Source organism: Garra rufa, chromosome 2 (assembly GCF_049309525.1).
Source record: "Garra rufa chromosome 2, GarRuf1.0, whole genome shotgun sequence".
In the NCBI taxonomy this organism is placed as follows: Eukaryota; Metazoa; Chordata; class Actinopteri; order Cypriniformes; family Cyprinidae; genus Garra; species Garra rufa.
Genome location: NC_133362.1, coordinates 15,243,033 through 15,265,182, shown reverse-complemented (window position 1 = coordinate 15,265,182; position 22,150 = coordinate 15,243,033). Strand labels below are relative to the sequence as shown.

Below are 22,150 nucleotides of genomic sequence, written 5' to 3'. Positions count from 1 at the left end.
ATCATATTAGAATGATTTCTGAAGGATCATGTGACACTAAAGCCTGGATTAAAGATGCTGAAAATTTAGCTCATGGGAATAAATTATATTTAAATAGAAAACAGTTACTATAAATAGTAAACATATTTCAAAATTTTACTGTTTTAGCTGTACTTTGGATCAAATAAATGCATACTTGGGAGCAGAAGAGACTTCTTTAAAAAACATTAAAAATAGTTTAAAAAAAAAGTACTGTTTTAAAGAATTGCTCACCAAGGTTGCATGTATTTGATTAAAAACACAGTAAAAACAGTAATATTGTAAAAAATTTACATACATAGTAATATATTTCAAAATGTAATTTATTTTTGTGATGGCAAAGCTACATTTTCAGCCATTACTCTAGTCTTCAGTGTCACGTGATCCTTCAGAAATAATTTATAAACTGATTTGTTGCTCTAGAAACATTTTTTATTGATATATACAGTTGTACTGCTTGATACTTTTGATATCTTTAATGAATAAATGAACGTAAAAAAATGCATTTATTTGAAATAGAAATCTTGTAACACAACAAATGGTGTATTGTCACTTTTGATCAATTTATTGTGTCCTTGCTAAATAAAAAAATACATATATTATTGACTTTTGAACAGTAATGTATGACTGAAGTCTGACCTTTAACCTGCGGAGCACGGCAGCCACTCTCTTCTGTAGCGTATCCCAGCGCTGGTTTCCCTCGTGCACCATCAACTTCAGCTTACTGGCACCGTCTGTCCGGTTCTCTCGTGCCAGACGTCGGTATTGTTTGTTCACCAGCTCCAGCTGTGTCAGGCGCTCATGGACCTGGCGCTGGAATGCCTGCATGTGTGCATGTTTCGAAACAGTGTTAATAGTCCAGATTATGTCTAGACAACCACAAATGTGAAAGCCACTACACTCTTAAAAACAGGTCATTTATTGTCATTTACAGTTCCATGAGAAACCTTTGACTTCCATGGAACTTATCCGCTGCACAAAAGGTTCTTTATACTTGGAAAAAGTTGGCTTTGGAACAACATGAGGGTGAGTGATTAATGACAGAATTTTCATTTTTGGGTGGATTATCCTTAAAGTATTCATTTTAATCTCTATGACAGTTCTGGTGCTATTACTCAGATGATGAACAGGCTACTATTAGTAAAAAAAATCTTAATTAGATCTACACAGAAACAGACCTCAAACTTTTTGAGTTCCTCTTTAGCACAAGTGTAGAGAACGTCTTTGGTGGCAGGGTTGGCTGCAGTACGTTCTGCTGTGTTCAGCCAGTCTTCAAAGCGTGCATAATCATCAAGGAACTTGCTCCACAGACGCCATGTCTCCTCAATCCTGCAGAGGACAGTATAGATTACAGTGATCAGAGGAAAAAAAAAAGTGTGACATTGATGCAAACATGTTGATTTGGGTGTTTGCACTAACCTCATTCTCCTCTCCATAGACATGGCACATATGTTCCTCCAGCGGCGGTCCAGGCTGAGTGTGGTTTGCTGAATAGAGTCGTTCTCTCCATCGCTGCCACAAGCATCCGCATCATGGAGCAAAACATCACACAGGGTCAGAACAGACGCCACACCTTCTGTGTGCTGTTCAATGTCTCTCTGCAAGTCCTAGTGGAGAACAACAAAATCACACTTTAAAGGTTTGTTCACACCAAGGATGATAACTTAGTATAATTATAACTATAAAGTTTTAATAATTGTTCTAATTCTATCCACCTCATTCTTCAGGTTCATTAAGAAAATAACAGTAAAACAGTTTGCACTACAAACCAGTGTTGCTTATAAGTAAGATAATACATTAAAATGTGCCCCTTGACCACAAAACCAGTCATAAGGTTAATTTTTTTTTAAATGGTTTGTTAGTATAGGATCATAGATTATATTATAATGTTTGGCCAAAATACAATTATGTGAAAATCTGAGGGTGCAAAAGAATCAAAATATTGAGAAAATCGCCTTTAAAATTGTCCAAATGAAGCTCTTAGCAATGCATATTACTAATCAAAAATTAAGTTTTAATATATTTATGGTAGGAAATTAAAAAAATATCTTCATGGAACATGATCTTTACTTAATATCCTAATGATTTTTGGCAAAAAAGAGAAATCGATCATTTTGACCCATACAATGTATTTTTGGCTATTGCTACAAATATATCTGTGCTACTTAAGACTCATTTTTTGGTTCAAGGTCACAAATAACATGGTAAGACACCAATTTGCAATATAAAGCAGCAAAACCAGCTGTTTTGTACAGTTAAAAATAGTTGGACGTAGATGAGACTGAAAGCCAGTCTTATGTAAAAAATAAGGTGGATATTTCTCAAATCCATTAATCGCAATTAATTGCATCAAAAATAAAAGTTTGAATAATTAAACGTATGTATGTGTATTTATAAATATACATAATACGCACACATTTATTGTGTAAACATAAAATTTTATTTTGGATGTGATTAATTGTGATTAATCGATTTGACTGCCCTAATATATACACATATATATATATATATATATATATATATATATATATATATATATATATATATATATATATATATATGTGTTATTGTGGTTTTGTTAATGAATGCACAGATTACCTGATGCTCTGCTAGTTTACGCTGTATCTCATCATTGTGGCAGACACTGTAGATGATGGGTTTGGCCAGCTCCCCCTCAACGCGAGAAAGCCAGGTTCGGAGATTACTCATGTTCTTATCCAGCTGCTGCACTGTCACCAGCGTCTCCTTTAGCTTCCTCACCCTGAAATACAATCAGTCATTTTTTGCTGGTAGTCAATAGAACACTGTAAAAGGAGACAGGAATCAATAAGAGGGGAGAAAGGAACCAGATTAGGAAAGGACTTCAAGCTTAGAACACAACACAAGCTTAGAGCAAAGTCACATTTGGATTTTATACCATAAAAAGAAAACTTTTAAAAAAAAGATTGATATCGTATTCTTATATTTTTTATTTTTTTTACTTATTCAAGACCCAGAATTTTCAGTCTTTCAATCACAAAAATATGAATTCCATTACTTACAAACTATCATACTTTAAACGAAAAGAGCGAAATAAACTATTCTAATAACCTTTGTGTATCACATAGCAGGTGTTTTTTTGCCCCTTTGTCTTGAATTTATGGGGAATTTTTGTTCATTTAGGTGTAATTTTTGCCACAAGCCCTTGTTAATTTCTGGCCCTGTCACACAGTGTGTATCACTTAACAGTAAGAGTTTTGATTGTTTGGACATTTGCTTTCCTCTAAAACAGTAGTCAGTCACAGTCATCATTTGTTCTATAGAGAGCAACAGTGTCTGCCCACTTTGTTAGTGTCCTTTTTCCCATTTTTCCCATTCATTTTCACTACAGGGGTTTTTAAATGTCTTTGCTAAAGCAATTTCTTTAGTTAAAAATTATTATTTAAAAAAATAAGTGAAATATTGTTGATATGAAACACGGTTTTACCAAAACATTGTCTGTCTTTAGGGGTTTACACGTTATCACATAGAAATAGATTCTGTATGGTACATGAGGAACAGTTCACATAAAAAGCAAACATTCCTTGACCTAGTGTCATTCCTATACAGCAAGACTGCCAGCTGAGGTTTACAAAGACACAATGCAGGACAAAAGGCTTTTTATTAGGTTTGAGTGTGCAGTGACCCACATCAGGTCCGTCTGTCGCAATCTATTCAACCCAGACCAGAACACTCAGCGTTAGGACTATTCGCATGTTGATGGCTTTTACGCTACTCTAAGAGTGACGTCATGTGACTAAGAGGATGGGGGCATTCCTTCATAGTCATGTGACATTTCCAATGGAGGTCCGACCAAAACAAACCAGAGTGCTGATGTGGAAGAAGTGACATCACACAACAACTCCATTGCACGTGACAGCAATGCATCGAAGCGTTTGCTGTACGTAGAGGGTTTATTCCTACTGTGACAAACACAAGTGCTATTTGCATTATCACAAACAAAATGAAGTCACACAATATTTGGTGCAATAAAATATTACATCAATATAAACATAAAAGGCTTAAAAGATGACAAGATTTAGAAAGATACACTTTATGAATAAAGCATTGAGTGTGCATGATTCTATGCATGGTGCATGATTCCAGATGCATGCATCTTGCACGCTCTTTACAGCCTGTTTTTGGTGCATATCTGTTTAGAATTGAGACCATGCACCATCTGCACATAACAAGCACGCACGTCCTCCCTAGAAACAATTGTGTTTCCATGCAAAGCTGAATCTGATCAGTCCTGCACAGAGGCTAGTGCCACTGAACACACACACACTGACAAAAGCACTGCCCATCCCCCTCACGCACGCATGCATGCTTATATGAATGCCCCGCCGCGTGTGTGCAATTAGCAAACACTTACTCGCAGACTGGTGAGGCTCCATGGCTCTCTCGTGTTAGCGTTAGCATGTCTGTCTTAATGGCTGAGGCTGATCTAAAACACGCTTGTCTCACAGACCGTGAGCTGCTGTATACATTGCTCCCACCCTCCTGTCCCTCTCTCATATTCAACCCCCCCCTCTCTCCCTCTCACTGAATGGCCAAGAGATGCGTCAGTTACAGTGGAGATGGTGAGTATACTCTATTTTTCTACATAACAGCAATAACAGCAATTAACCAACTGTAACCAGGCAGACAAACAAGAATAGAGCACCAGAAGCATTAAGGCGAGACACTGCAGGTGAAAAGGGTAAAAAATGAATAGTTATCATCTTATTTACTCAGTTGATTAATTACATTGATAACTGCACACATTTTTTGCATTACAAGTTTTCTAAAATGTTAGGTTAGGCATTATTGAATGAAATATGCGCCAATTTTGGTACATTTCTAGTACAAAAATCTAAACACTAGATGAAGTCAGTTTCAAAATTCTTTTTTGGCATATTAGTGTCATGTTTTTACAAAAGGAATTTTGGGTACCTCATTTTGTCACTCCATAATTCCAAAAAAACTAAAAAAAAAAAAGACAGAAAACAATAGTTTTTTTAAAACTGTTTTTATAGGGAATAAAATCAAGCAAATTATATATTAACAAATCCCTCAGTAAAAACCTTCAGGATATAGACAAGAATAAAAATGTAAAGTTTGGTGTGTGTAAGTGCTACTGAAGCGGAGATTTATGGCTCGGTGTAGGAGAATAAACTCATTTTGAGAAAACAGCCTTTAAAAATATGTATTGTAATGGAAATGTATTGACACACATAGATAAAGTGCTATAAAAGAAACACTTAACAGTGTCTCTGGGATGTTTTCTTTCCACTAGTCTGAAAAAACACTTCATGAAAAAACAAAAAAGGCCAAAATCTCAAACTTAACAGGTGCATGAAAAAAGTGTTTTGGCCAGTGTCTTCCTTTAAAGCTGTTTTTGAGGAAATTTCTAGCATCATTTGTTTGTAGATGTACCTTGTTAATTGTGGCTTTAGTGTCCAAACACCTTTTGGGACTAATAGAGGGTTTGCACTTATGTCACAATTTGGTCAGTCAGACCGGATGCGTGGCCATATTGGAGATACTCGGATGTAAACAACTTGCACGGTTAATGTACTACTGAATATGTTGTTCTGCTAATTTATGCTGTCTAAAACATGGGAAAAACTTGTGGAAGCTGCTAAATCATATAGAGAAGGACTTAGTAAGCAGGAAAGGGCACAATTTTGACAAACTAAAGTTAATAGGTGGTAAAGATATGTACAAGCAGTATTAATTAAGATATTAGCCTAATATTTCACAAACCTGACTGGAAATGATAAGAACAAACATGAATGTTTTCAAGATTCTTGCCCTGGAAAAACTGGTTCAGTTTGGCGAACCACAAACACCTTCTTTCCTCAGATATTTAGACCTTTTGGACTAGTTGTATTAATTAACCAACTGAGACCAACAAACAAGAACAAACAGAGGACCAGAAACATTACTTTAGCATGTGTACTTGTTCAAAAACCTTTCGGGACTGTTTTATGTGGCAATATGAGTGTACAGGGTGAGCCTGAATGTGCAAAACTAGCATACAGGCAAACATGTAGTAATTAGCTGAGCATGTCTGACAGCACTTTTAAAAGTTATTTTCTTTCACAAACAAGTATCTTGCCCAATCACAGTTAGGAAGTGTAAATATATAAGTCTTTGTGTGAGTACATGAGAGTTCAAACAAGGATTGTACATGCGTTGTAGTCCTCTGTGGTCTGAGATTATGTTCCATGTGCTAAAGCTAATTAAATCCAAACCTATCCTGAACAGATTATTAATCCCAGAAGAACACTGTGCCATTTCTCTAAGCAACAGGTACGAGAACATCACTAATTTTCAAGGCAACTCAAAACAACACATAGAAACACCTTCAACACAGAACACCCTAGCTAAACTAGCAACATGCTAATAACCACTCAGAGCAACTGCATACATCTGCAATACACTAGGTGTACTTTTGCAGTATTCTGTGCCATTTTGTAGTTTGTAGAGTGTGAGCACTGTGTTCACAGTGAAAATACAAAGCAAAATAGAGTTAATTTGTAATTGATTCAGGTTCAAGCTTCTCCAGCATGCTTATTTTCAAGCTGTCGAGATAAATGAGTTGATAAATCTGGGCCACAGGGAACCACATTGGTGGGCCTCACATAGGCTGCATGTCAAAGTATTTCAGTCTTTAGAAGAGGGTAATTCACGGTTGTTGGGAAGATTCAGAGCACACTTCAGCTCCCTGAAGGGTTTAATTCAATCGTCCCACTTCACGGTTAGTCAGTATTTGATAGCCATTCAGGACGATAGTCATGGTGGATAAAGATTATGTTAAAATGTGGAATTTTATTTGTGAGGAGACACACAAAATGGCACATACACAAGCAGGCAATGTTGTCACAGACTAAAATAAGCTTACGGCAACTTGTTGCCATAGAAACGATTCCAGCTACAGGTGTCTGAACACCTGAGTGCAAACTGGAAAACAAATTTCCTCATCTAAGCACTTTGGTCAACATCCCACAGAGGAGTGTAAAATGGTTCTTAAAATAGTGAGCGGAGAGTTTTAATGAACTTTCCTCAATGGGAATCTTCAAGATCGTTTATGTGTGTGTTCAGCGGGGGTGTTTTCAACATAACATCTGTCCCATTTTAGCCCTTTGTCCAGCAATAGTGAGCAGGGTTTTGTAAGATGCCAAGGGTTCAGTAATACAATGGCTGCCATCACTCAGCAAATAGCAAAAGAGCAGAAGGACAGAGCTTTGAAGCTGATTGGCTGAGAGACACAATAAGTGTAGACAGAAGACTTATGGGGCGGCGAGTGGACACAAAGGCCCGTGCTAGCAGACAGCAGCTGCCGCGTGTGCAGATGCTGTGAGGGTGAACTCTGCTGTGATTTTAGCTGACAAAAGAGTCGGACGTGTCTGTGTCAACTTCTGTAATCCTGCTTAGAGACTTGTCTCAGTCGCACACTCCCATTTGCAAGTTTGTGTGAGTGACACAAATATATACACTGACATATAAACTGGCATTCTCAAGTTCACCAAGGCTGCATTTATGTGTTAAAAATACAGCAAAAACAGTAATATTGTAAAAAAAAAAACATTGTGTTGGCAAAGCTGAACTTTTAGCAGCCATTACTCCAGTCTTTAATGTCACATGATTCATCAGAAATCATATATGAACATATCTCTTCAAATGGTCTAAATACAGGCTAAAAATAAACTCTAAACACTTGATAGTGATAATGAAAACAGAGCAACCAGCTGAGACAGACAGGCCCAGGCATGCAGAAGTCATGCCTATGAACTTTAACCTCAGACACAGAACAAACAAATGACTTCAACAGCATTATCGACACAAACTGTGTACACAAAGTTAATTTAAAGGAATAGTTCAACAAAATATATATTAGACAGTAAGCTGGATCATCATCATCACTGACAAGGTGATCTTGTATCATCCTGTAGGTGTTTAATTTTAGATAACAAACAGCTGACTGCTTGTGTTTTAGGTTAAATTCGTGCTTGTGGAGTCTCAGTGGTTGATGGAAAGCAATACTGACAGGCGTAAAGCTCCAGCTCAAGGTGAGAGCCGACAAACAGCCAGGTCTCGTGCTTGGTTACCTACTGATCCACAAAGCTACTTTTAGTGTCTACATGCACCTGCACAGCCAGTGTTAGCTCTAAAACCTTGATATTAGTGGCACAGAGCCAGAGTTAACGTTCAAATCGCTTATAGACACTCAGTAATCTGCTCTGCTGAGAACTATGATGGAAATGTCTGTAGCAAGGCATAATTTGTCTGCCCGCCTGTTTGCAAAGCAGATTAAGACAAGCAAACAACCAGTTAACAAAACCTTTGAGACCTGGCTGCCTATAGAATTTTAATTACTGTTAGTGTGAATGCAGAGATTTTTGCTCAAATGCAGATATGAGGATATAAAGCTCTACAGGTGAATTGAACTGCTTTTATGAGGCAAGAGGAAGCTACAGGTAAAAAGAGTCCAATAGGCCACTGGCTTCTTTCCCTTATAACCTCCAAACCCTCTGTTAAAGGAACACTCCACTTTTTTTGGAAATAGGCTCATTCTCCAACTCCCCCTGAGTAACTTGATTTTTACCGTTTTGAAATCCATTCAGCAGTTCTCCTGTTCTGGCGATATCACTTTTAGTATAGCTTAGCTTAGATCATTGAATCCTATGAGACCAATAGCATCGCTTTCAAAAATGGCTGAGTTTCGATATTTGCCCTATTTAAAACTTGACTCTTCTGCAGTTATATCATGTACTAAGATCGGTGGAAAATTTCCAAAAAAGTGGAGTGTTCCTTTAAGCAACACAATTACATTAAAAGACATTCCACCAGCTGATCTGCTTATTGTCGCAATGTTCCAATTGTATTTTGAATTTTAAAAATAAACGTTCTTTACTGACATTGATGGTTCCAAGAAGAACTTAAAATACATGAAACTTTCCACTGCACAAAAAGTTTTTTTATAGCAGAAAACGGTACTTTTAAATAAATATAGATGCATTAAATGGACTTTAGGATGATCCCAGAGATGCAGAACCGAAGACCGGAGAAAATGCACACTAGAAAAGTGGACTTGTAGAGAAGAAGTCAACAAGCTGGCCATCAATGTATCATGAAGCTACAGCCACCATCTGTCTAATAGAAGAGCTGTCAATCAAACGAAGAGGACAAACTAACCCCCTCCATACTTTCCACACTGACACCATCCACCTGGACTAATGCCACGTGCATGTCTACATTTAAATCTTTCTCTCTTTAAGTTTCTGACTCAGTGGAGCTGATGCCACACTGCACTGAATGTGACAAACTGCACTTCCTGTCTGCTGATCAATGTCAGCTTAACATCTCTGTGCTGTCTTGGGTATATCTTGGAAAGTACTTTAAAAATCCATCAAGTTCTCAGGTTACATGTATCACAATTTAATTGTCACATCCTAGCAATATTTACAATAATGGAGTATTATATACTGCATCTGATGTACAGTATTTGACCATGACCATGTTCAGGGTTACTCTAAGGTCTTACCTGGTCTCGATGTGATCAAACAGATGCTGCCAGCGGTCGTTGATGTCCTTGATCTTGTCATTGATTTCTGTCTCTTTGGTCTTGTTGCTGGCAGTGATGAGTTGTTCTCCTAGCTGTTTCAGATGTGTCTTATTCTCACTGAAGAGGTTGATCTCCTCCATACAGTCCTGAAGGGAGCCAATATTTGAGTGTACGTGGGTGAGGAAATTAATGATTAATATCTTGAGCGTCATTACTCTTATTGTTTGCTTGCTTACAACATAAGGTGAAATAGGGAAATATAGCAAGCAAATGAAAGCAAATAAATGCGGAATAAACATTCAATTTGCAATTTAGGTTTGGCAAAATAAAGTGAAATGCTGGATCAGAGAGTATAGTGTATCTGAGGTGGTTTACGCTGGGTGATCGAAGACCTTTGTCTCACCTTCTTGAGTTTCTCCACCATCTCTTCGATGCTCAGCTCAGCGCTGTGTGCCACCTTGTTTTCCATCTGTGTTAGCCATTCGCACAGCTCCCGATTCTTCTCATTGAAAATGATCCAGGCATTCAGTCGATCAGCAATTTCCTGTTTTCGCAGAGACACCTACAGAGAGAGAGAGAGAGAGAGAGAAAATACATTAGAGATATGACAGCATGAGTGCAGGTCGCACACTAAACCTGTCAAAAAAGATGTGCAGATCATATTTCTCACCAAAATCAAAAGAAGAAAAAAAGCTATTTTAGGGCCATTATGTGTTTGACATTCTGACAATGAAGAATACACTCAATTCTCAGTACCATAATTCTGTAAAATAATTAAAATAAAGGACACTGAGGACAACAAATGCTCACTGATGCTCCAGAAGGAAAACAATGCATTAAGAGCCAGGGGGTGTAAACTTTTGAACAGAATGAGGAAGTGTACATTTTTCCTATTTTGCCTAAATATTTTTAAATATTTTCTTCTTAGTACTGCTCTTCAGAAGCTACAGAAGATACTTACATGTTTCCTAGAAAACAAAATAAGTTAAATTAACTTAATCAAATTAAATTAATTATCTTCAAATTCAAAAAGTTTTCACCCCCTGGCTCTTCCCTGGTGTTTCCTTCTGAAGCATCTGTGAGCATTTGAACCTTCTGTAATAGTTAAATACAGTCATTGTTGGAATAGGTTCAAATACACAAAAATGCTGAAGAAACAAAGAATTTGTGGCACCTGAAGGATTTTTCTGAAGACCAGCAGGCAGTTTAACTATTCAGGACAAACAAGGGACTCATGAACAACTATATGTAAACATATTTTTATTTTATGTATCTTATTCAGGTCAGTACTAAATAAAAAATAACATGCCTTTTGTATGACCCGTTATTTTGGTAAAATAATTAACATTTTGCAGATTCCGCAAGGTGTATGTATACTTTTGACTTCAACTGTACAGTATGTGTTTAAAGATCTCTAGCCGAAACATCTTTATGAACCTTGTCACTAGAAAGAATCCAAATGAACTCAACAGCTGCCACATGTGGACTTCACTGTTACCAGGCAACTCCGACGTGCGACAGACACACACTGAGAGTGATTTCCAAAACAAAGAGCCAAAGACTCCTGCTTCTATTCACTTCTGTGTGTCTTTTCTCTGTGTCCTTCACTCTCCACCATCTGCTCTCTCCTTCCAGTGTCAAAGACCCCTACCCACCCCAAAACCCACACCAGACCTCCAAAACATGACCCCAGGAGACTCCAGCTGACTGATCCAGCACAATATTCATTAAAAACAGCAGCGAGACCTGATGTGTGATGCACAGGTTCAGAAAGTTAATCAATAGATGGTCACCAGAACAACATACATCAAGAAACTTCACAGGAACAATGACTCCAACTAAATCAATGAGCGTTGATGAAAAAAACATCAAACAAATTCTCACATCTGTTTCTTGGGTAGTGACGGTGTGCTAACATGGTATTTAAAATAGATGGAATTCCTGTGAGCATTTAGTCTGTGTGCGTAGGTTTACTTAGCAGTAGCTGGAGACAAAACTGTCTCCAAAAGTTAAATATTTAAAATAACTGTTTTCTATTTGAATATATTTAAACATGTAATTTATTCTTGTGATCAAAGCTAAATTTCAGCATCATTACTCAATTTTTCAGTCTCACAGTATTTATTAATTAAAAGGCTTTTTTAACAATATACTTTTAATGCTTTAAATTGATCAAAAGTGATGATAAAGACATTTCTAATGTTACTATTTCAGATAAATGTTTTTAAGAAGCAAATCAGAAGGATCATGTGACTGGAGCAATGCTAAAAATTCAGCTTTGAAATCACAGGAATAAATTACATTTTAAAATATATCAAATAGAAAACAGTCGATTTAAATAGTAAAAATATTTAAAATAAATTGTAATAAATGTAGGCTTGGTGAGGAGAAGAGACTTTTTTAAAAACATTAAAAATCTGTTCAAATACTTTTGACTGGTAGTGTACAAATAATACAGATTCATGCAGTATCTTTTACTGTTAAATATTTCCTTCAACTTCTTACACACTAAGGTTTATCAGTCATTTCAATCAGTTAGAGCTGTCAATGTTTAGACACATGATTCCAGTAGGCTTTATATTTGCATTGTTTCCTTCTAGCTCACCTTTGCATCTCTAAAGGAAATATTACAAAAATAATCGCATGTGCGTGGGTTTACTTTGCTATACATTTGCCTATAAGCCCCTATAAGTTCACTATATCTGACCAAAATTTTTTTTTGGAAACATCAAAGAACCTTAAATGTAAAAATGATTCCTAAATAAAGTAAATAATGTTCAGCTTTTTCTGTTTTATTCTAAAAATGTAAAAAAAAAAAAAAATCATTAACAGACAGGGATCAGTACCTCAAATGTACAAAACATCTAAAGTATAAAATAAGTATGTCTGCTAGGTAAACATATTTGTGTGTGTCTTACTTTGAGGCAGAGCTCTTCCCATTGGCAGTGCAGATGGTCCACTTGCTCCTGCAGGAGGAGGACGTCATCGGTGAGGATGTACTGGGACAGGTCCGTCTTCATGGTGCTGAGCTCGGAAAGACTGACGGCCCAGTCTTCTAAACAATCCTGAACCTCCTGCATAACATAACACACCACCGTCACACACACTCCCAGAAAACACTGACACACGTCCCAGCTCTGACTCACGCAATCTCTCTCTCTCTTTCACCCTCTGGCCCAACAAGATTAAAGCCCATGGGACAAAGGGGGAGGGCAAGAGAGAGACAGAGAGGGAGGGAGGAGGATTGCAGCTGAATAAGCCTATAGCAGGGAGGAAGGGAAATCCAAAGTGTCATGAAATACAAACAAAAGCAGATATGTGTGATTTTAGCTCAAGCTAACAGCTAACTTTCACCATAGGTACTTTAAACTTTACCAAACACCACAACTGAAGTTTGTCTTTATTACAGTATTTTATTATGCTTATATTGCTTTTTAAATCAGCAGGTCATATGGGTTTTAGAAAAATCTATTTTTTTGCAGTTTGTAACGTACCGTAGCTATCCTTCAATGTAAACAGTCTGCAAAGTTTAATCAAAAAAGAGCATGATATATAAAGATACTGTTTGTCAAAAGAAAGAGTCGACTCTGAGTCACCTTAACAAGTCGTCATATTTTCTAATCTTCTGACCTTCCTACAGTAACTTCTGTTAGTTAGTGTGTTTACATCATGTCGAGAAGAAGCTGTGTTCTACGCTGTAAATTTGATTTAATTGCCGAAAGATGATAATGTAAAGAATCAGTGATTAAAATGATTTTTTTCCACAATACCACAGCAATACATTTCGAACCTTTTGTTGTGTGCTTGCTATTTCAATCAGGGACTGCTTCTCTAATCATGGTGAGTTCAATGCGCGATTCGCTAAACGCTTGTCCATGAAAGATAAGTCTGTACCTTCTTTACTTAGTCAGCAAGCGTCTCCGAACCACAACTTGTAAGTATGATTAATACATTTTGTGTACATTTTCAATGAAGTGCTTAAAATGTCAGGTTTTTTGTGCTAATATTTGATGTATGCCTTTTGCAGCTTTAGGTTTCCAGGTAAACCACCATATTACTGTCTTACTGAAATAGTTTTGATAATTCGCTGTGAACCCACTATTGTCTAAGAATGTGTCGATTAATGTACCCCGTCCTTGCTCTAATAACTTTTTTTAATAATAAAGAATGTAGACATATTTTGGTTTACAAACTGCATTGTTTCATCAGTTAGTCACGTTATCACTTGGCTAATGTGTCCATCCTTATTGTTTAGTGAAGTATTTAGCAACTAAACTTTAGCTGTGGCCACGATTCGCTTGCACTGTATTCGGAAAGACCAATCACAACAGACTTGGACAGTTGACCAATCAGAGCAGAATAAGCTTATGGAAGGAAAGGGTTTATAGACATTAAGCTCAGAACTGCTTCAAACGATTCGTTTTGAAATGTATATTCTGAAAATTACTACTTTCTGACCTTAGATGCATTTAAACCTGTTGTAGGGGACTCCAGCACAATATTAGGACACTTTAAAATACCATATAATTGCTAAGTCTGTATTTTTTGGCCTAAATTCACTCCTTATTACACTCACTGTAATAAGTCAGTCTACAGTACATTAAGTGGTACATGAAGTAGTGTACCTTCACAAGGAGGCGTTCCTCTTCCATCTCCTCCTGCTGATCTGGGATCGACTGCTTTAGTCTGGCTCGTACCTCCTCCTGGCGCTGGGCCTGATCAGCTAGTCTGGTCTCACAGGTCTCCCACTTCTGTAAAATAATTTTAAAAGCATATGAATAGAATCTGCTATAATGCTCCAGCATGTTTTTAATTTGATGTCTGATCTGTAAGCCTCTTTTTATTGAGATGGACTTGAGTTGCAGTTGAGGTCAAAAGTTTACATCCCTCTCTTAGAATCTGCAAAATTTTATTTTACCAAAATCAGAAGGATTATACAAAATCCATGTCATTATTTAGTACTGACCTGACAAATATATTTCACATAAAAGATGTTTACATATAGTCCACAGGAGTATATGTAAATTTTATACTACTTGCAATTATAAAAATTACCTCATTCAAAATTTTACATCCCCTTGATTCTTAATACTGCATTATTACCTGAATGATCCACAGCTGTGTTTTTAAATAGTTGTTCATGAGTCCCAAATTCTTTGGTTTTTCCAGCATTTTTGTGTATTTTAACCCTTTGACTGTATGACTGTATGATTTTGAGATCCATCTTTTCACACTGAGGACAACTGAGGGACTCGTATGCAACAAAACCAAAGAAATTAGTTGGGACCTGAAGGATTTTTCTGAGGAACAGCAGGCAGTTTAGGGACTTATGAACAACTATCACTAAACAAAAAAACACAGATCTGGATAAATCAGGTACCAACACAGTATTAAGAATCAAGAGGATGTAAACTTTTGAATGGGGTGGACTATATGTAAACGTCCTTTATGTGAAATCTCTTATTCAGGCCAGTGCTTAATAAACAATAACATGCTTGTATAATCCCTCTTACTTTGGTGAAATAATTTACATTTTGAAACAGGGATGTAAACTTTTGACCTCAACTGTATCGTTAGTCAGGAAAAGCAGAAATAATGCAAAGAAAACATGCAGATCTGTACATGAAGGTAGATCTGTGGTAGAAGGTACACACAAACATTTTGACAGGTGTCCAGATATCCACTATTGAAGGTCTGTGTATGCACTACATCAGACCAATGTCTCGGCTAAGAGACAACTGAAAATTTAAGACACGACTAGGGGTAATGAAAACACACATGCATTCACAAACACACACCAGTGTGGGGTTATCACAACACACGCATCTACATGCTAATACTGAACACACATCACATATGCAGTATAATACAGGTAAAACCATATAATAATAACACATACTGCACAGAGGAAACTCCAGAGAATATAGCAGTGCGCTGGCATTCATTTTATAAGCTGTTGCATGAGAAATGTAGACAGACAATGTACAGTGAGAGAGAGACAGAAAGGCTGAGACAGACAGGGAGAGCTGTAAATCCCTAGACAGGCTTTATTATAAACCCTTTAGCACATGACAAATGCATGTACTCATGAACACACATACATGCACACACAGTCTATGCTTTCTGTGTCTTCAAATTGTCTAAACTACAATCAAAGTCATGGATGAAGAGCAGGAAAAAAAAGACAAATAAGACATAGCGTCAGACAGACAGACAGACAGACAGACAGACAGACAGACAGACAGACAGACAGACAGACAGACAGACAGACAGACAGACAGACAGACAGACAGACAGATAAAACTGCAGGTCAGACTATCAGGTCAGGAACCCTGATATTAAAATGTGCTTGTGTATTTGTGTATTAGTGTGTTAAAGGTCTGATCTGGATTAGTCCAGCTGTTGAATCACAGGGAATGTAGGTCAAACTCAAACTCAGCTGGACTCATTCCTGCACAAAACCACCATAATACAGAATTTCTTAAGTCTACACACACCAACACACACAGTGTTTTTTGTCATGTATCAGTCTTTAGTGGGTATATTTAATGGCAGCGCTTATTTCTAGTGAAGTTTTAGATGCGTCCATACACAGACAGATAGACTAGTGTTAATAGTGTTTGTTCTCTAGAGCAACTCTGAACAGGTTTATAAGACTGACAATCCATAATCTGTTTCCTATTTAACCTGCTATTTCTTATCTAATCAAAAAATCATACCAAATCATAAAAAGCCTGTTCTGTAATATAAACTTCACCCTCATAAATGCTGATAAGCAGATATGTACAAAGAAAAAAAAACATCTGAGATATACAAAAACTTGTCTATTTGTTCATGATTACAGGATAAGGATTTCAATAGATTTCACTCACAATGGAACATTTTTAAATGATGAAATATTTAAAAGTTGAGCATTGAAAAAATGTTAATATTTGTAAAATTGTATATACTGTTTTTAACATTTACTTTTCTTGGTTCATGGGAATCCTGTTTAAAAAAAAAACTCACATAGCTTTATGTATTTCCCATGTGACCTTTGACCTTCAACATAAGGATAAGGATGAATATCGCTGACATTATCAACACTAGCTGGTAAGTGCAACAGCATTTCTGTAGAACTAAGCAATAAAGCACAAGAGCTTGTTTATTCAAAGGCTCCATTTCAAAGTCAATCAGTCCATCTTACCTTTATGATGTCAGATGTGAGTGTCTTTCTTTTTCCCAGCATGCACTGGCATTGCTCCCAGTCCTCCTGCAGGGCTGCCAGGTCTGTCTGCAGCTGCATCTGCGTCTGCGTGTCACTCACTGAGAACAGCTGCCTGCCTACCTCCATCACACACAGATACGCAGAGACTGACCTTTGAAACAACAGCTCAGTTCGCTTTATGGGGAAAGAGACAGAGAGAGAGAGGGAGAGGAGGGAGAGAGTGAAGGGGACAGACAAAAAGGAGAGATAGAAATAGTCAAACAAACAAACAAAATAATCTTTTGTCACTAACATTTGCAAGCTAAGGCATCAATAGATTAAATTATCAGGCACAGAAGTGGGGGTGAATAAGATGCAGAGATAGTATTATTTTTATTCAGCAAAGATCAAAGTGGTAGTAAAAACATGTATAATCTTACAAACTATTTCTTTTTCAGTCTATTTTATGTTGTTTTTTAACTTCTTTCGAACTTCAAAACTAACAGTTTCCACAGAATGATTAATAAATAAATGTTTCTTGAGCAGCAAATCAGCATATTAGAATGATTTCTGAAGAATCATGTGACACTGAAGACTGGAGTAATGGTTGCTGAAAATACAGCTTTTAAAATATATTAAAATAGAAAGTAGTTCTTTTAAATTATAATAATAAGATTTTAGTAATAGCAGCCTACTGTTTGTTACAATGTGATTAAATAAATGCAGCCTTGGTAAGAATAAGTGACTCCAAACCTTTCAGCAGTAATGCATATACAGTATTTTGGCTTTGATACAATGTCTTCATCATTGATGACAGTGATATTTGAAAATCATCTTGTTACCTTCATATCTTCCAGCAAGAGGCGCAGCTGCAGGACACTACAGTGCGTGGGCCCAGCAGGTGACAGGAGTGTGTGTGCGAGTGTCAGGAGTTTGCGGAGTTTCTGCATTGTGTGTGTATAAGTGTGCCAATGCTGTATGAGCCCTTCCACTAGAGCGCGCCGTTGAGCTGCTCTCTGCACCGCCCCCTGCCAGTGCTCTCTTAGCTGGGCCAGTTTTAGCAGGAAGTCACTCCTGAGGGCACAGAAAAGGTGGTTAGTAAAACTACAAATTCCATGCTGAATTCCAAATATTAAACTTCCAAGTATCAACTTCATATTTCTGAAAGTAGGTCCTTTTCTTTTAGAATGTGTGCATGACAAAGTGATAAAATACTGTATTACAAGTTTAGGGTCAGCAAGATTTTTTAATGTTCTTGAAAGAAGTCTCTTATGCTCCTTTACTTGATCAAAAATACACTAAAAACAGTAATATTGTGAAATATTATTAACATTTTAAACAAATCTTTTCTAGAATTTATTTCTGTGATGCAACAACAGCTGTGCTGCTTAATATTTTTGATACATTTTTTTAGGATTCTTTGATTAATAGAAAGCTCAAAGGAACATTTATTTGAAATAATAAATGACTTTGCCGTCACTTTTGAGCAATTTAATGCATTCTTGCTGATTTCTTGCCGATTTCTTAAAAAAAGCAACTTACTGACCCCAAACTTCTGAATTACATTGTATGTCACAAGCAAACAAAATCATTTTACACACAAAAAAACATGCTGAGAATTGTTACCTGTCCTCCATATCTCCCTTCTGCAACAGGAGGAGAGATTCACTGATCACAGAGTGAAGGATCTGATGGCCTAAAGACAGCTCAGCCTGAAAACACTAGAAGAGAAGGAGAAAAAAGATAGAAATTTATGGGATCTATGATACATACACTACCAATCAAAAGTTTTTGAACAGTACGATGTATAATGTTTTTTAATATCTCTTTTGCTCACCAAAGCTGCATTTATTTAATTCAAAGTACAGCAAAAAAAAAAAAAAAAGTACAATTTTGAAATATTTTTACTATTTAAAATAATGGTTTTCTATTTGAATATACTAAAAAAAATAATTTATTCCTGTGATCAAAGTTACATTTTCAGCATCATTACTCCAGTCTTCAGTGTCACATGATCCTTCAAAAAAATCATTCTAATATGCTGATTTGATGTTAAAAATGTTTTTCCCCCCAGTATTTTTTGATGAATAGACAGATCTAAAAAACATTTTCCTGAAATAAAAAGCCTTTGTATTGTATTGATATAAATAATACTTTTATTTTGCAAGGATGCTTTAAATTGATCAAAAATGATGATAAAAACATTTATAATGTTACAAAAGATTTCTGTTTCAGATAAATGCTGTTCTTCTGAACTTTCTATTCATCAAAGAAATCTGAAAAAATTCTACTCAGCTGTTTTCAACATAATAATACATGTTTTTTTAAGGAGAATGATTTCTGAAGGATCATGTAGCTGAAGTAATGATGCTAAAAATCCATCTTTGAAATCACAGGAATAAATTACATTTTAAAATATATTCAAATAGAAAACAGTTATTTTAAATAGTAAAAATGTTTCAATATTTTACTGTTTTTGCTGTACTTTGGATCAAATAAATGCAGGCTTGGTGAATGTATGTGTGTCATTTGTGGGTGTGTCGACTGTTGAACCTGGTGTGTTTGTTGTTGTTCTCTCAGTCCAGGGTAAGTCGATGCGATTTCTACAGCTAAACTGTCCTCCATACGCTGAAGGAAAGCCAGCCAGCTCTCACATCTCTGCTCAAAGCTCTGCTGTTGGAGAGAGGCTGCCTGCAACTCACTAAACACACACAATATACACATAAACACATAGTGTGCTAGGCACCGAATCAGATATTAGTATCTTTCTCAGTTGATCTGATCATAAGTGCCAATCACCTGCATTTCTCCTGAGCATGTGCGGAGGCCTGTGCCCACTTCCTGTTGAGATGCTGCAGCCTCTGTGTGATGGGTTCACTGAGGGTCAGCCTGTAGCTGAGTGCATTTAGCAGATCCAGATCAGGAGAGAGAGAACTGACCTCTGTCAGACCCGACTGTATATAAGGAAATACAGAAACCATTAATACTGGACAACTCTTCAAGAAAATGATGCGAGTAAGTTGTGCATGTGTGTGTTTATCACCTGAGATATATCCGTGAGTTCCCTGTCTATGCTTTGTTTGCTTTCCCACTGCTGTAACTGTGTTTCGAGCAACTGGAATAACCTTTCAAATTCTTGAAATTGCTCAAGATCCTCCTGGACAGACACACATATTTTGAATAAAAGATATAGTCAAAAATTCTGTCATCATTTACTCACCCTCATGGTGTTCACAAACTTACAGACTACTATTATGATACTTAATGGTGCTATTATTGTGTTTTTTGTATGTTTAGAATGAAATGAGAATGAGTAAATACTCCAAACATGTCCATGCTTATACAAATGTGTGTAAGTCTTACCTGCATGTGTTCAATTCTTCCTTTCAGGGTCTGTTCTAATTGCAGGTAACCACGTGTTAACAAACGACATTCTGATCCGATGAAAACAGCATCCTCATCATCCATCTGTTCAATTAGATCCTTAGACAGTTCCAGCATTTCATTCACATCAGCCTGTTGCATCTCTGAGCATTTCTGTAATGCCTAAAAGAAAGGAAAGGACAATAACAGTCTGTAACATATACTGTAATGGAGTTCAAAAGTCTTTTGAATTCTTTCTTTATACTTTTATTAAATTATATATTACATTTTTAACAGATTATGGCATGATTCTACACCATTTCTATGCTATCAGTCAAAAGTTTTTTTAAAGAACTCTCTTCTGCTCACCAGCCTGCATTTATTTGATCCAAAGTACAGCAAAAACAGTCAAATTTAGGAATATTTCTACTATTTAAAATAACAGTTTTTTTATTTGAATATATTTTAAAAATTTGAATATATTTTAAATGTATTTCTGTGATTTCAAAGCTGACTTTTTAGCATCATTACTCCGTGACTCACATGATCCTTCAGAAATCATTCTAATATTCTGATTTGCTGCTCAAAAAACATTTATTATTATTATTATGTTGAAAACGTAATTTTTTTTTCTGGTTTCTTTGATGAATATAGAGTTCAGTAGAACAGCATTTATCTGAAATAGAAATCTTTTGTAATATTATAGATGTCTTTATTATCACTTTTGATCAATTTAAAGCATCCTTGCTACATAAAAGTATTAATTTATATAATTTCTTTTCCCCAAAAAAATTATACTGACTCCAAGCTTTGAATGGTATAGTGTAATGTTACAAAAGCTTTTTATTTCAGATAAATCACAGGTATAAATTACATTTTAAATTTTTTTACTGTTTTTGCTCTACTTTGGTCAAATCAATGCAAGCTTACTGAGCAGAACAGACTTCTTTAAAAAAAAAAAAAACATTAAAAATCTTACTGTTCAAAAACTTTTGACTGGTAGTGTAGGTCAGAAATCAAATAATTAACAGTAATATTATATTATATTGTAATATATTGCTTATTTGATTACTAATCTAGAAACAGTGCATAATAATTTCTTATTCCATTTACATCATAACTCTTCTGATTTAAAAAAAAAAATCCCAGATTTTAAATGTGGTCCTAGTTTGTGTATTTAAATGGATGGTTATCTGTGTCTTTGCATTGTACTCACAGTCTTCAGCTCTGTGATGCTGTGCGTGAGTTGTTTATTGTCAGCAGGTGTTTTGGTGTGCGTGTCAATCTGCTCTTTGTGATGTTGGAGCTGCTCTGAACAGGAACGTCTCACATCAGAGTATCTCTGCCACACCTTCAGAAGACTGTGTGACCTCTGCAAGGCTTGTGCGACCTTTTCCTTTACATCTGACCACCTAGAGGACAACATAAAGTGTACGAACTTGAACATTCACATAGACATTCAAATTATTTTGCCAGTACAGTATGTGTGAAGTCTGACCTTTCTTTTTCTTTTTCTAGGTGCTCAGATAACATCTGGGCGGAGTCTGTGCTAATTCCACCAATAAGAATTGCTGTTGTCTTGGTAAGATCCTCCCACTGGCTGTCAATCTCCTCAGTCTCTGCTTTTAAGACCTGCCAATATAATTTGTGCATATACATCATAATAAGTATCTTTCTCAAGCCAAAGGTTTACTTTTAAGTTAACAAATTTGAAAAATTTCCTCTAATCATTCAACTAATTAAAAAATATATATTGTGGTTGATTGACAGCACCTGTAGCTTATCAATGTTGTTCTGGAGGGCAGAGAGGGAGTGTAGAGGGGCGTGGCAGTACTCTAGTGATTGGCAGATCCTCATTGTGTTTACAACTGCCTGACTCCTCCCACTTTCAAACTGAGACCACACTTTACACAGCTCTTTCAAGGTATTTCCAAGGACTGTACTCTAGAAAATGAACATTTATTATGAAAATCCAAATTAAAAACTTAAGGGCATTTAATAATAGTTTCTGT

The 22,150-nt window shown here is 36.3% G+C and overlaps 1 protein-coding gene across 1 annotated transcript in view; it reads right to left on the bottom strand.

The window, feature by feature from the left end:
* The window catches only part of syne2b (spectrin repeat containing, nuclear envelope 2b), a 120,046-nt gene that overhangs the window by 13,074 nt on the left and 84,822 nt on the right, over positions 1-22,150 (bottom strand). The window contains exons 100-117 of the mRNA XM_073834594.1: positions 21,912-22,082; positions 21,637-21,770; positions 21,355-21,550; positions 20,139-20,321; positions 19,819-19,932; positions 19,575-19,729; positions 19,329-19,476; positions 18,402-18,496; positions 17,618-17,849; positions 16,776-16,970; positions 14,215-14,340; positions 12,508-12,663; positions 9,993-10,151; positions 9,569-9,735; positions 2,617-2,779; positions 1,438-1,625; positions 1,197-1,347; positions 658-840 (exon numbers count right to left, since the gene is read on the bottom strand). Of these exons, the coding sequence (XP_073690695.1) occupies positions 658-840; positions 1,197-1,347; positions 1,438-1,625; positions 2,617-2,779; positions 9,569-9,735; positions 9,993-10,151; positions 12,508-12,663; positions 14,215-14,340; positions 16,776-16,970; positions 17,618-17,849; positions 18,402-18,496; positions 19,329-19,476; positions 19,575-19,729; positions 19,819-19,932; positions 20,139-20,321; positions 21,355-21,550; positions 21,637-21,770; positions 21,912-22,082 (2,916 nt within the window). The remainder of the gene's footprint in view (positions 1-657; positions 841-1,196; positions 1,348-1,437; positions 1,626-2,616; positions 2,780-9,568; positions 9,736-9,992; positions 10,152-12,507; positions 12,664-14,214; positions 14,341-16,775; positions 16,971-17,617; positions 17,850-18,401; positions 18,497-19,328; positions 19,477-19,574; positions 19,730-19,818; positions 19,933-20,138; positions 20,322-21,354; positions 21,551-21,636; positions 21,771-21,911; positions 22,083-22,150) is intronic.